This window comes from Ursus americanus, chromosome 23 (genome assembly GCF_024610735.1).
Source record: "Ursus americanus isolate L20-20 chromosome 23, mUrsAme1.1.p, whole genome shotgun sequence".
Classification (NCBI taxonomy): domain Eukaryota; kingdom Metazoa; phylum Chordata; class Mammalia; order Carnivora; family Ursidae; genus Ursus; species Ursus americanus.
In genome coordinates, this window is record NC_142149.1 from 11,621,382 (window position 1) to 11,636,626 (window position 15,245).

The 15,245-nt window shown below is 51.6% G+C and overlaps 1 protein-coding gene across 4 annotated transcripts in view; it reads left to right on the top strand.

The window, feature by feature from the left end:
- RGS9 (regulator of G protein signaling 9) overlaps positions 1-15,245 on the top strand; it is a 65,292-nt gene that overhangs the window by 21,978 nt on the left and 28,069 nt on the right. For 2 of the 4 annotated variants that reach the window (XM_045814064.2, XM_087854193.1), the window contains exons 8-9: positions 2,005-2,086; positions 8,848-8,910. In XM_045814064.2, the coding sequence (XP_045670020.1) occupies positions 2,005-2,086; positions 8,848-8,910 (145 nt within the window). Of the gene's footprint in view, positions 1-2,004; positions 2,087-8,847; positions 8,920-15,245 lie in introns of all 4 variants that reach the window. The other 2 variants (XM_045814063.2, XM_045814065.2) reach the window with 2 other exon arrangements.

Genomic DNA, 15,245 nt, shown 5'->3' on the forward strand with positions numbered 1-15,245 from the left:
GGAAGCCTCGTGGGCAAATATTCCAGTGAGGAGGGTGGCAGCTGTCCCACCTTTTATGGCCCAGCCTCAAAAATCACAGAGGGCCATTTCTGACATACTGTGTTGGTCGAAGCAGCCCCGAGAAACCCACCTGGTTTCCAGGAGGGGAGGACACAGACCTTCCTCTCCATGGAAGGAGCGTCGAAGAATTGTAGACATATCTAAAAAGCACCGCAGTGGCCCTCCCCGATTCTGCATGAGAACACCTGAACTTTTCCTGAGAGCTCATCATGCAATTTGTGATTTTATATTTATTTCCTATTTGTTCAGTGTTTAGACCAAAATTTACTCAAGGGCACGGAGCATGTATTTGTGTGAGCTCAGGCGGTCATGTCGAAACACCACACACCGAGTGCCTTAAACAACAGATACTTGTTTTCTCACGGTTTGGGGGGGCTGGGGAGTCCAAGCTCAAGGTTATGACAGGGTTTCATTTCTGACTGTCAGATGGCTGCCTTCATGTCCTCACAGGAGAGAGAGAGAGAGGGAGAGTGTCTCCTATTACAAGGGCACTAATCCCGTCATGAGGGCCCTACCCTCGTGACCTCATCTAATTACCTCTTAGAGGCCCCATCTCCAGATACCGTCACGTGGGAGGTTAGGGCCTCCACACCTGAGTTTTGAGGGGCACACGAACATTCAGACTGTAACAGTCTCTTTGGTTCACCAATGTACGCCCAGGGCTCTGACTGGTTGATTGACTAAGCGCCACCGTTGCTAAGAAAGATCATATATGACAACCTAAGATGATTGCTTGTTTACTGGTTCTTTCGGATTCCATTCATCGTGACTCTCCTCCAGTTACATCTGTCGCAGAAGAGCCGCAGAGCAAAGCCAGAAAGGGACTGTTGCTGTCAGTTAGCGACGGACTCTATTTACCAGGCTCTCCAGCAGGATGGAGACTCCGGAGCACCTTACGCCATCTATGGCCCATCGTCCTGCATACACAGGGCCATTAACCTGGTGGAAAATGCAGTTAGGCTGGCAAGGGGGAGTTGAAATGACAGTGTTTATATTTAATTTCCAGAGGAGGTTAGCAAAACAGCCTGCCGGAATGGTGCTCTCCACCCATCTGGTTCCCTGGATGTGGTGACGTTAGTCACAGTCCATTAGCTGGCACATAAGTTGCCGTCTCTGTCTTGTGGAGGGCATGTGCGTCATCCCACGTTGCCTGGGAAAACAAGCATCAGCGTGCGAGTGCTGGTCGCCGTGGAAATGGTGCTGAATGGGACCCATGGCACGATCATTAACGTGGCCCGGCTTCCGTGGGAGGAAAGCACAGCATCGTTTCCTCTCCATCGTGGGGAGGGGGAGGGACAGAGTTAAGAGGGAAAATAAATAGCCTTTTATGATAATCAGTGGGGTCTGGAAAAACCCTGACTTGGCACGAGGTCTTTGAAGCGATGGAACGGAACGAACAGGGAGACACACGGACCCCCTGAGACCCGGCGTTTTCCCCGTCAGTGAGCATTGGCATGGCCTGCTGCCCACTTGTCCAGATGTCGCCGGTGTTGTTTATCAGCGCAGGGAAACATGAAGCCAGGGGTCAGATGGCAGCCCCGAATGACATCCACACTTACGGTAGTAGTGCAGGGGGTGGAGTTCGATGCCGGGGCCAGTCACGGAGCGGGGGCGGCGCAGGGCTCTCAGGAGGAGCTGGACTCGGGGGCTGAATGTGGGTTCGAGCCCCACTCTGCTCCTTGCCAACAGTGTGACCTTCCGAGGGGGATATTCAGTCTCTCTTTGCTTTAGTCCCTGAGCCTCTAAGTCAGGGGGACAAGATCACTGGGGGGATTAAATGAGTTAACATTCATATGATATTGGTGTTTGGTGTGATTATTATTTTGGCAAACATAGATTATTTGGAGAGGTGGGCAGAGTGGTCTGGGTCATCAGCAATGGGGTACCTCACTGAGCAAACGATCCGAAGTCTTACTGGGCTTTACGTGGCTTTTGGCTTTTCAGGACTGGGAAGGAAAGGAATAAGGCAGACAGGTATGCCCTGGATTGCCAGGAGAAGGCGTATTGGCTGGTCCACCGATGCCCGGTGAGTATTAGCCTTCCTGGCTTCACCCATCTTATGCCCCCCCCGCCCCGTACTCACCATCCCTTTTGGCGGCGCATTTCCCGCTGGGGCTGCAACTGTGTCAGCAGGATGCCGTTGCTCAGTGTTGGGTTAGCGTGCGAGCGCCTCTTGGTGGAAGAGGAAAGAGACTCCCTGGGTGGAATGAGCTTGGGGCTCATCTCGTGGTGTTGGGGCTAAGGGGAGTGACCCGCGGGAGGACCCTGAATGAGCTTGCCTTTTAGGAAGGGTGGATTTTTTTTTTTTTGCCATGACACCTTGGACAAGGAATACAAGAAGAAAAAACTAGAACCCAGACTCCCCATGAAATGCGGTAGAGAACTGGAAGGCTGCATAGCCCAAGCCAGGCCTTGCGTCTCTTGCTCCCTCTCCTTTTCCTTTTCCAGATCCGTCTCCAGCAGCTGAGGTGGGAGGAGGCGAGAAGGAGTGAGTGTGTGCTATGCCTCGCAGCTTAGGGCACACTGTGTCTCTGGCTCAGGGACTTTTAGGGGCCCAGAGAGACAAGCTGTGCATAAGTGATGTGACTCATTTTGGCCCGTTCCTGGGAATGGTCACCCCCTGGGGTTAACTCTGCTGCCTCAGTTTCCTCCTGGAGCAGACCAGGGTGCTGCCTATGGATCACTAGAGGTGGGAGATGTGAAAGGGATTCCGAAAAGTGAAGAGGTCAAAGCAAATGTTCTTCCTCCTTGAGTTTCCCTGCCTGCTAGCTGACCAAATTCTCAGAACCAGAAAGTGAACTGGGTCGGTCATGGTACCAAAGCTTCCGGATTTTGGAACATTGAGCTCATCAGATTTTGGCTGTTTTGCTTATTTTCTTTCTAAATTCAAAACAGATACACGTATCGGGTTCCATCTGTGGGGGGTGTTGGTTTCCATGCCTCGTTGCTGAGGTTAAGGTCCTGGGGTTGATCCCCAAGATGCTTGTTGGGTTTTGCTTTGTTCCAGGATTCCTCCTCCAGACAAATCAGTTAGCTGATGCCCGACACAGGTCGCCGGGGCTGGGTGGAGTCCACGGTCCTAGAGAAACAGCCAGGCACACGTCCCCCCCCCCCCCCCCCCCCCGTGGTAGCCCAGGAGAGAGATCTTTGTATGAGAAGGGCACTGGCATTGTTCAGCCTGCCTTCTGTCATCTGTTCCTGAAGGGAGAGCCTGGGCGGGGTTAAGGGCACATGGCGGGGGAGCCACTCATTGGGCAAGACGCCCTGGTGCCCATGGCGCTCACGATGGAGGGGATTCTGCTCCTTGCAGGGAGGAGAACAACTTCATGTTACCTGCAGGGGACTCTGTGGTGGGGAAATGCCAGTGTGACTGCATCCCTGGCAAAGTGGTGTAGACTGGCTGTGCACAAGACCCGGCCCGGGTCTTTCTCCTCCCTTCTGTCTCTGCAACCAGGAGGCCCATAGGGAGCAAGGTGCAAAGCAGATGATCGGAGTTCTCCCGACTTCTCCGGGGGCAAGCTCTCAGCCCCCACATCAGGCCGATAAATGGCTGGGTGACTCTTCACAGTATGCTGCAGAAGTCCCTAAATTTGACAACGTGACTCTATCATTACTGTTTCCACCATCACCTGCCCCGCCTCCACCCCTTCCCCACTGCTGCCACTTCCTCCGCCTCCTCCACCACCATCACCACCATCACCACCATCATCATCGTCATCACAGCAGACCCGAACTGAGCCCATAACCGTGTGCTGGGCGCTGTGCTAGGCTTCCCTCTGCATTCGTTCTCTCGTTTCATCCTTGCAGCCCCGTGTGGAAGGTGCTATTATTAGTCCCATTCTCCGGATAGGGAAGCTGAGGCTCAGGGATGCGGCCGGAGTTGCACAGCCATCGAGGGTCAGACTGCAGAGCGCTCTCTCTTGGTCCCTGTGCCCTTCTGTCTCCCACGGCAATGGCACGTGAGGTCTTAGTGCAGCGAAGGCCCTTCTGTCCCCTCCTCGGTCATTAGAGCATCGCGCGAATCCCTGCTGCTCTAACAAACGAGATGCCAGGGTTCAAAGGTAGACAGTCCCTCTCTGACAGCACTGGGGAGCCGAGTTCTCAGTGAGGTTCTGATGTTCCTGGAACCGTCGTAAAACCCCACAGACACGAAACTGTTTTCACGTCCGGTCTCTGCAAGTGCTGCTCCCCTGAGTCCAAGTTGCACCAGCAGTCCAAGCTGAGGCCGGGGTGCGTGTGGGTCCTGCTCTCCCGGACTTTCTAAAACACCGGCAGCCTCTCGGAGCGCTCGGTTTGAGAGCATCTTGTTTGAAGTTTGTCTCAGCCTAGACATTGAGCAGTCTCCCTGACAAACCCACGAAGCCTGGGAGCTTAGGGGCTGTCAGACTGTCTCCAGGAGACCCAAACAAACGGTCAGTTCGGTGGGAAGAAAGCCAGCCAGGCAGACAAAACTTTTGGCTCCGTGGTACGGGAAGCAGCCAGTATGTGGACTGTCCGTAACCGACTGTCGTGGCGTGGGACATGGCTTGTCGTGACTCGGCAGTTCCCCTGTTCACTTGTCTGTTCATTGATCTGTGAAACCTTCACGGGCCTCGACTCCGTGCCGGCTGAGTTTGGTGCTGGGCGTAAAATAACAGCTAAGAATCCTCCAGCACCGGCTGCGTGCCCGTGGTAAGCTCTTGGTGTGGACGATCCCATTTACCTGATGATGATGCTGGCGAGTAGGGAGTCTCCCTATCCCAGTGTGCAGATGGGGCGATCAAGGCTCAGAGAGGGCCGGTAGGTTGCACAGCACTGGGAGGTGAATCCACGTCTGTCTGATGTGCTGCTACTGTTAGAGGGGCGCCCACATGCGGTCCCCTCTCCCAGCTTGAGGGGCACAGAATCCCGATTGCTGTAATAGGCGAGCAGCATCTCCCCGAGAGAAGGTCAGGGGTGATTGGTTAAGGGAATGGGGAGGAGTCTGGTGCCTGATGCTGTATCGGGGATAGCGTCATGCGCAGAGGCCAAGCCCGGATGTGGATGGTGGTGGCTGAGGGATGTGACCCAACCCCCATCCTGAGCCCAGATGCTGCTTGGGACTCAGAATCTGGGTGCTGCGGAACAGGGTCTAGAAGAGGAGAATAGTGAAGGAAAACTGTTCCTCTCCAGTTTTTTACCCAAATGAAACTGCAGATCTGGGCAGGGTGCAAACAACAGTTGATTGTGTAAATCAACAGAGGGACAACGGTTCCCTTAGAGAAGTCATTTGGGGGCCTTCCCTGCATCCTTGCTGTGGATCTCCTGAGGATGGGGTCCAACTTCTGGGTCTCCCAAGGATGGGGTCCGCTGACATATGGACCCTGGGTATATGGAGGATATGGTCCAGGGACAGCGGCACTGTGTGCTCTAAATCCCAGGGTCGCTTGTCTGAGTATCTTCGAACTGGCCTTCAAGTCAGCCACCAGCGCTGACCTCACCAGAGAAGTGTCTGCCTTCCGTTTCCGGTTGAGGTCGGTCTAAATGTCCAACAACAGAGAAACAGCAAAAATAAATTTAAATAAACGGATAGATACATTTAAATCTTTAAATATGAGATGATATCCACATGAAGGTACATTAGGGAGCTATTAAAATTGTATTTTCCAAGGCCATTTATTGACCTAGGAAAATGGTCAGACCTATAATGTCCTAAAAACAGGTGGAAAACCCACATACTCGGATTCAAACGAGGAAAGAAATCGACATCTATTTTGTGGGTGTCCGCTCCGTGCCAGGCACTGGCGAGGCAGTGGGGCTATTGGAATGATGAGCCAGGAGAGGGCTGCCTGCGCCCGCAAGGAGCTGATGGTGTGGCCCAGAGCCGGACGTGGAAGCGAGTACGTCAGAGAGGCAGGACAGCTGGAAAGAGGCAGGGGTTCTGCGTCAGCTCGGGGTCTGGGAAGTGATATTCCAGCCAAGACCCGTCTCCCCGCTGCAGCCCCGTCTCTGTCTCTTTCCCCTACTCTATTTTGTTTATGCAACTACTTGGTATTTTATTATTTGTTTTCTGTCCTACGCACCGGAAGCGTCTGAGCTGGTACATTAGGGAAAAGAGTGATGATGAAGAACAGAACAGGAGAAGGGACAGGAGGGACATGGTGGAGTGCCACCAAGCAGTGTCCATCAGCTCCCGGCCTGGTGCCGCTCCAGAATGCTGATTCTGGGGACGTCGCCTCCTCATGGGGGTGGGGGGTACAGAGGGTCTTCCCTAATCTGAATTATGATTCATTTAGCAAATTGCCTCTTTGGCTTCTGCCCGAGGGATGTTCTTGGGGTGTCACACTCTGGAGCTCCCCGGGGGAGAGTTGGCTGTCTTTGTGGGCTTTCTGCGTGTGGCACTGGGGCTGGATGGGTCTGTGTGTCTCGTTATCTGCTGGCAGCCTGTCGCAAGGATCGCCCCGGTTTCCTGTGCCCTGGCGGGCAGCTCTGGGTCACTGTCAGTCGAACACCCTCTTGCGTGCCAGAAACTGCATCAGCAGTGGTCGTGGGGAACAAAGACTTGATCCTTCCTGATGAATGAATGAATGAATGAATGAATGAATGAATGAATGAATGAATAGAGGCTGGGAGTCTTCCAAACCAGCAGAGGTAGAAAGGCAGCCCTCGGGGTGGTTTTGAGGTCAGGGCACTGGGATGGGACCACGGCTCAGTTGGGAGATGCACCGAGGAGGCAGGAGACAGGGCAGTGGGGCAGCCAGAAGGGCGTGTGTGGCCGTCTGCAGAGTGGAGGAGAGCCAGCAGGGGCTGGCACTGGGCAGGCTGGCAGGATCGTGACGCTCGCTGGGTGCCTACAGCTCTGAGAGTCAAGGCCGTCTGGTCTGCGCAGCTGAGGGAGGTCCTGTGCTGATTACGGTTATGCTGGTGCACCTGTGAGCATCGGGGCCGCCAAAGTGATAGCAGAACATGGGTCAAGTTCAAAGGAAAGATTTGGAGAGCTACTTGAAGGCTTGAGCAGACAACTGCACTGAAGCCACTGAGGCTGTAGGGACCAGGAGTGTGGGCTGTGTGTGTGTGTGTGTGTGTGTGTAAGTCTGTCTTCGGTTACCCTGGGGGGATTTCTTTGTACCAGCTGAAGAGGACAATTCCTAGAACTCATTTTAGGGAAAGGCACAGATTCTGATGACAACCCCCCCGCAGCCCCCACCCCCATGCTACATTCCATCCTGTTGAAGGCTGGCTTGGACTTCCCATATTGTCCCTCATAACATAGCACTTGTCACAACTGTAATTTATCATTTGTGTGATAAATTGTCAAGTGGCTGCCTTGCCCACAAGACCAGAAGTGCCTTGAGATGCCAGCTGGGGATGTCTTGAAGTGTCGCATTCTCCAGAGGCTCCCAGGCTGAGCACAGTGTCAGCCATAGGACGTGCCTGATAAGTATTTGTTGATGGAGGTCCACGTGTGTGACAACTGGGGTGAGGACAGCCGCTCCCTCCCCCTGTCTTTCTTCCCACTGATTTTCTACCGCTTTCTTTTTTCTCTTCCTTGCCTCTGCTGTGTGCCCAGTATTTGCCCCGGTGGTAGCCTGCTGAGCTAAGCTGGCAGACTCAGCAAGTAAAATAGAGGATGCCTAGTTAAGTTTGAATTTCAGATAAACAGCAAATGATTAATGTCACAATATTTTTATGCTTATTGTATATTTATATTGAAAACATATGGAATATATTTTTATTAAATCATGTATCAAAATTTTTTGTCATTTGTCTGAACTTCAAGCTTAACTGGGCATCCTATATTTTATTCGGCAACCATACCTCTGAGCCAGACAAGTGGCTGCTCCTACTGAGATCGAATCTAATGGGGAGAAAGCTCAGCGGCCTCCTGCCCCAGTGCAGTAGGCCTGGTTGATCCCACGGGTTTGGGAACTTGATGGTGGCCTGCACCAAACTAACAAAGAAGGAAGTGAAAGACCCAGCTTGCTGGCCAAGAAATTGGGAGAGACCAAGCAGGATTGGCTGGAGAGTTGGTTGGCTGATGGAGAACAGGACTGGTAAAGGCTGAAGGCCCCATTTTGGGCCAGGCCATTACACACGCCATCTTAACATGAATACAAGCCCTTGCTCAATAATTGCTACCTTCTGTTGAGTGTTTTGCACATCCTCTTGTTAAATCCTTAACAAGAACTTGACAGGTAGGAGGGATCATCTCCATTTCTCAGGAAGGATAGCGAGTGTAGAGAGAAGTAGTTTCCAAAATCTTCCTCACCGCTGGGAAGTGGCAGATCCAGGATTGAAACCCAAAGGTGTTGACTGAAGCCTGGACTCTTCAAAGCACTATACCGTAGGGTGAAGAAGGAGCACTGCCAGAGGAGTCAGAGTCCCATGTACTAATCCCAGGGAACTCTTGGATTTTAGTTTTATCCATCCATCCACCCATCCATCCATCCATCCATCCATCCATCCATCCATCCATCTGTCCATCCATCCATCCATCCATCTGTCCATCCATCCATCCATCCATCCATCCATCCATCCATCCATCCATCCATCTATCTATACATCCATTCACCCACCACTACACACACCTATCCACCCACCCATCCATCACACTGTGTTGGGTTCTGGGGATGCTGTGGTGGTGGAACAGCCCCATGAAGCTTCCCAGCTCACCCAGAGGGTCTTACAATAGCTGTGGCTCCCCATGGGCTAAGCCACAAGCCCTTCTCAGCTCTGTCTCATAATTGGCAGTTTGGCCAAGACCCAAAGTTAATCAGAAACTGGATATTCTTCCAGTGGTGGTTCTTACGTTGTTTTTATTCTGTTCAGCCGGGAATGAACAATGTGCTGGACTATGGCCTGGACCGAGTAACCAATCCGAACGAAGTTCAGGTAAACCAGGTAGGTCTCAGCTGCATACTTTGGGCAGGGCCTAGGTCACGTTCTTAATTGTGTCCACACGACCCTTGTCTGTTTGTGTCTATTGGGGCAATGATGTCTCCCCGTTGGGACTGCCAAAAAGGCATCTTGTAATACCAGTGTCAGGAAGGGGACAGGCCGTGACAGGGGTCTTGCGTGATGAGAGACGAGAGAACGTAGAGTGCAGGTCAAAGCAAGTGAGATCTAGGTGGTCAAGCTTCAGACTTTTCTGAGGCTGTTCCCCCTTTTAAAAATCTGATGAAAATTATGAACCCATTCCGCCCAAAGATGCCCAGACAGACATTTTGCACAGAATCTCAGCCAGTTCCCTGACCTCCTGGAGGCTCTAGGCCCCAGGCTCAAAACCCTTGAGTCAACTTGGGGTTTAAACCTTAATCCACATGACCCAGAATGTCACACTTTTTTTTTAAAAGATTTTATTTATTTATTCGACAGAGATAGAGACAGCCAGCGAGAGAGGGAACACAAGCAGGGGAGTGGGAGAGGAAGAAGCAGGCTCATAGCGGAGGAGCCTGATGTGGGGCTCGATCCCATAACGCCAGGATCACGCCCTGAGCCGAAGGCAGACGCTTAACCGTTGTGCCACCCAGGCGCCCCACACTTTCTTTTGCATCTCGGTAGGGTGGGGCCTTTGCGAAGATTGTCTTAGGCTTTTAGGTTTAGAAGGACCCTTTTCCCATATAGGCCACCACTTATGATGAGTGGCCATTTTCCCAAGACAATTTTTATTTAAAGAAATGCATTGCATAAGCTGTTGAAGCAGTGGGCATCCAGGGTGGGGTTTCTCAACCCTGGCACTATAATTTGGGGCCAGATAATTCCTGGGGGGATTTCTTGCATGCTGTGGGGTGTGTAGCAGCACCTCTGGACTCTACCCACGGGATGCCAGTCACTCCGTCCCTTTCCCTGCCAGCATCCCAGTCCTGACAATCACAGATGTCCCCATACATTGTCCAGTGTGCCCTGGGGAACAAGATTGCCCCGACTGAGAACCGTGGAACCTAAAACCCACTTGAACTAGTCTTAGATGCTTCCATTGCTTTCTGTCTGATGTTGTCCGCGGGCAGCAAGGGATCAGGGACATTTTAGCCTCGTGTGTCATCTCTAAGCCTTGGCAGTGCCTAACACCTTGAGTGGGAGGTGGGAGGAATATGCTGGAAAGGAGGAAGAAGGAAGTCCACTGGGACCTGGAACTCAAGATGGCTGTGGGGACCCCCACCAGGGCATGGGACAGAGGCATGGGTTTAGGGATGGAGTCCATATGGAGAGGGGACATTGAGTCCCCAGAGGGCATACCCTGGGGCATTGCTAGGTTCCTTGCCCATAACTCAAAGTGACCCTGCCTTTGATACATGTATGGCACTGTCAGCCTTCACGGCCTTTTCCACGTTCCCCTCGTCAGATGACAGATAATTGCTGAGGCTTGTAGGCTTCGTTGCTATGGAAACAGAATCATCAAGGAAAATACTGAACCGGGGTGGAAGATTTGCTTTTTTTTTTTTTTTTTAAATGGATAACTGGCAGTTCTGGAAACCTCTGTGGTGTGGAGGAGGGGAAGGTACAGGTGGAAATCACATCACTCTACTCTGACCCTAGCCAGCTGGGATTTGGCTTTCCTGTGTGTGTGCGTGCGTGTGTGTGTGTGTGTGTGTGTGTGTGTGTCTGTCTGTCTGTCTGTGGTGCAGGCGGCCTTATACTCCAGCTCTGGGAGGACAGTTGAGGAGCTGAGGTGCTCCATCCTCCATGCTATTTGGGGGTAACTTCCAAGGAGCCTGGCCAGACCCCTCCTCACTGAGAGAGCATCTTCAGGCTCACGGGTGGTCAGGCTGGGAGAAGAGCGTACCTTCCGGTACTTACTATTCTTGCCAGACGGAGCACCTGACCGTGCGTGAGGCTGGGGGCTGCCCCTCCCGTGGCCATGTTTGACATGGGGGCGCTTTCACTTTGCTTACTCTTCATCTCTCTCTCTCTCTCTCTCTCCCACCAGCTCTCTTTCTCCTGTCTGCACTCTGACTGTCCTGGAATATTCCGAAGAATAAAGAACCGTAATTCTCATGCGAGCGGGACCTCTCCTGCTCCGCCAGCCCCAGTGTGTCAGGCCCAGCTGTTGGGGGGACAGAGGCTGGTGCCATGTTTGATATGTTGGCAACGTTTCCCACCGTCTGACTAAGTGTCCCCTGTTTTCCCTGGTTTATCTGCCCTGAGGGGAGAGGGCCAAGAGGACACGAAGTGTCTCCGTGAGGCCTTGGGCATGCAGAGGTTCTGGATTTTTGTCTCATTCCAGAGAAGAGCTCTCATTGCTGGTTTGAAGAGAGAGGCCATTTCTGAGAATTAGTGAATTCTTGAAAAGATGCTTATTTTCCTTAAATGGAGGCAAATAACCCAAAAGCAATGAACACCATCAAGCATGAAAAAGAAGGCTGTTCATTTGGCAGGTGTCCTAGGGCTCTGGGTGACCCACCTCCTCAGACTGGTGACCGCCAGTTGGTGTGGCTGCCCAGCCCTGGGAGGAACTGACCGTGGTCCCAGGGCCGCACCCAGAGAGCATGTCCTCTCTCAGTTCCCATGAGTTGGGGCACACTCAGTCCCCCATCTTCCTTTTATTTCGGTGAGGAGACAAAATGGCGGCTGGGCATTAGTCTGGCGGTGGGTAGGGGTATGCCCAGGGCTGGCCCTTCCTCCGCAACCCTGACAGGGTGACCATAGTCACTTTGTGATGAGGACCAGTGTGGTGTGCTGAAGAGAGCTTTGACCTCACCGTGAGTCCCAGCTCAGCCACGCCCTGGGCATGTGATCTTGGACAAGCTCTTGAGTTATTCAAAGCCTCACGTTTCCTTACCCATAAAATGGGACTAACAGTAGCCCCTTCCTCAGAGGATTAAATGAGATCATTTACGTGAAGTGTCTGGAGTGGTATCCAACATGTAGAGGCACTCGATGGACAGTAGCTGTCATTATCCTAATGGTTGCCATTCTGTGAGAGATGTCATTTCTGGGATGGTGCAGGAGAGGGTCCTGGACTTTTCTAAAAGGCAGAGAGGGAATGTGATTGGGGAGGGGAGGGACCGCTTAGGGAAGAGAATGGACTTTCAGATTGGGCCCAGGTCAAATTCCTCGTTATGTCACTTATTGGCTGTATGACTTCCCAGGTCTGTGGCCCTTGCTCTTCTCTGATCCCATTACCCGCCCCCCCCACCACACCCTTCCAGTCTGCATCCCAGTCAGTATCATGGGGGGGCGACCTGCGCCCTGGGCCGCAGCTGCGCACTCAGTAGGGCCCTGTGCTTGGGTTAATGTTCTCCTGGCGCTGCCTTAAAATTCTTAATGCTTTCTTTGCACGAGGGGTCCTGCAGGTTCATTTTGCACCGGGCCCTGCAGGTTCCTCGGTCTGTCCTGCCTCCACCTATCGGGAAGCTTGCGGCAGGACAGACTACTTTAGGTGATTGCAGCCTCAAATTCTTGTCTCTTTGCGTAGGTCGCTGCCTCCCATCCCCAGTCTGCTTTGCGTTAACTCCGCCAGTCCCCAGACTTCCTGGTTTCTGATTTTTGGTCCTCTCTCTGCTCTCAGTGCCTGTGTTCCCCGATTCCTCGTGGTTGTCCCCATCTCGTGTTTCGCTCTGTGGCTTGCCCGACCCCTCACCTCTGTTTCCACGTATATTCCTGCCTGGCCGCCTGGTCCCAGGGTCCTTGCTTGTCCGTCCTCCTCGCTTCCACAGCCCTGTCTGCCGTGGCCCCAGGCCCTCCCAGGTCATGGCCTGACTGACCCCTCCTGCCCTGTGACAATTGTCTGCAGCCTCCACCCGGGTTTGCAGGCCAACAAGGCTCTAGAGGCATCCCTATTTGGGTAACTCCATAAGGGAAAAAGAATAAGTTAGAATTCCAAGAACGCATAGCAATTGCAGATTCCCTGGGCGGAGTATCTTACTGTGGCACAGTGTGTCACTCGGATGAGGAATAAAGGAGTGACTTCCCTCCAGGAGGGCCGGGTTGAGAAGGCAGGGGGTCTGGGCACGAATTACAGGGAAAAAAAATTGTTCATTTCTTATGTTGTCATGCAGTGGTTGTCTTTGAATTGCTTAGAAATGTGCGTGCACGTGTGTGTGTGTGTGTGTGTGTATTTTTTAATAACTTCACTTTAATGTCTTTTTTATGGCCTTTGGCTAAGTAACAACATGGACAGGTTTATGAGATTTAACAAATAACAATACTGGATGCTCCGTTGAATTCGATTATCAGATAAACCATGAATAACTTCTTTAGTATAAATATGTCCCAAATTGGGTTTTATCTTGTTGTTAGGGTCTGCGCCACACTGCGCCCCTTCTTGGGAATAGTCTGTGAACCCTACTCAGTAGCCGCTCTGTGTTGAGCCTCTGCTCTGTGCAGGTCACCTCCGTGTATTATCTCATTTAATGCCCTTCCCCTTTTGCAATCCCCCTTTACAAAGGAAGAAAGAGGCTTTGAAATGCTAAATAACTCATCCAAAGCTGTATAGCCAATAAGTGACAGAACCATGAATTTGACCTGGGCCCATTCTGAAAGTCCATTCTCTTTCCTAAGACACCCCTCCCCTCCCCAATCACATTCCCTTTCTGTCTTTTAGAAAAGTCCAGGACCCTCTCCTGCCCTGTCCCTAGGGTCCACACACCCTTAACAGGACACAGATGCCCTGTATGTCCATCTAGAGGAAGCTGATCCCATGGAAAGCCATTTTTAAAGCTAGACCAGTAACGTCCATGTGGGAAATCCAAGGTGGAGGTGGGGAAGCCATCGGACTCCCAGAGGGTGGCTGGTGATCCCGGGAATCCGGAAACAGCAACCGCACCGCCAATGCAGAAGCCCTAATGGGGCAGTAAAATCAAATGAAGTGAATTACAATATGAAATATTTTTTTAAAATATTTTATTTATTTATTCGACAGAGATAGAGACAGCCAGCGAGAGAGGGAACACAAGCAGGGGGAGTGGGAGAGGAAGAAGCAGGCTCCCAGCGGAGGAGCCTGATGTGGGGCTCAATCCCATAACGCCGGGATCACGCCCTGAGCCGAAGGCAGACGCTTAACCGCTGTGCCACCCAGGTGCCCCACAATATGAAATATTTTAACACACCAAAGACTGAGATAATGGCCCCAGAAACATATTAGGCTAAAAGCCAGGCCATGGCAGGCAGAGGAGAGATGAGCAAGTGTGTGTGGTTGGGGTTGACCTGCAGGGACAGCTCCCCACGGAGCCCAGAGAAGGTCAGGCAGACGGAGAATCTGGCTCCTTTAGTCTCTCTTGGTCCGCTCAGGAGCCCCGTGCTTGCAGGAGATTTGATCTTGCCTCCTGGGCACTTGGCAGGAGGGTGTTCATGAACTCTGGCTGCTGAGCACAGGCCTAGTATGACTGAGATCTTCACTGTTGTTCATGTGTTTTCTTCCTTAGCTTTGTGGAGAGGTCGTTGACATACAACGTACTTAAATTTAAGGTGTACGGTGGGATCGTTAGAACTATGTATACATTGCACAGTGATTACCACAATAAGGTTGGTTAACACCTCCACACCTTCGCATAATTAGGATTTTTTTTTGAGTGTGTGGTGATGGCAATTAAGAGCTACTCTCTTTAACAACTTTCAAGTGTGTTAAACGGTCTTGTTAAATGTGCTATGTGTCGGATCCCCAGATCTTGTTTCTCTTCTAGCTGGGAGTTTGTTTTACTGTCATGGGTGTTGATTAAAGAGTGTGTCCTGTCTTTCTGTTTCATCTTGTGACTGGGGCTTTAGCTCTCTTTATGTTTAATTTTAAATTAAATGGCCGGACAGAGTCATTCCACGGGGCAGCACGTGTGGCTCTAAGGCAAAGAAGGAACTGATGCTTGGTATCCCCAACTGAAAATCAGAATCCCCTCCTTTAAGCTTTGTAAGGGATCAGAGAGGGGTAAATTGCCCTGATCGCTAAGTGGTTACTATTATAAGCAAAAGTCCCACGTCCGCTTTGAGCAGGAGGTGTAGACCAGTAGATATGATTCTTAACCCGCTTCGGCACACTCTAACAAGAGAGTGTGATTGTGTTAGATTTGAATGCAAAGCCACTCTGGTCCCGGGGTCCTTTTCTTCCTGAAATGCGAGTCTTCTAAAACAGTGCCTTATGTTAAGAGACGATGGTAACAGATAGTCAGTGTGGTTGCCAAAAATATGGATCATTTAGGGAATGTCTTCAACTGTTTAGGTTGAAAAATATTCTATTCTATTAAGCTTAGAATACATCTCCATTTTTCTACGCCTTTAAGCACACGGCAGTCATCGTT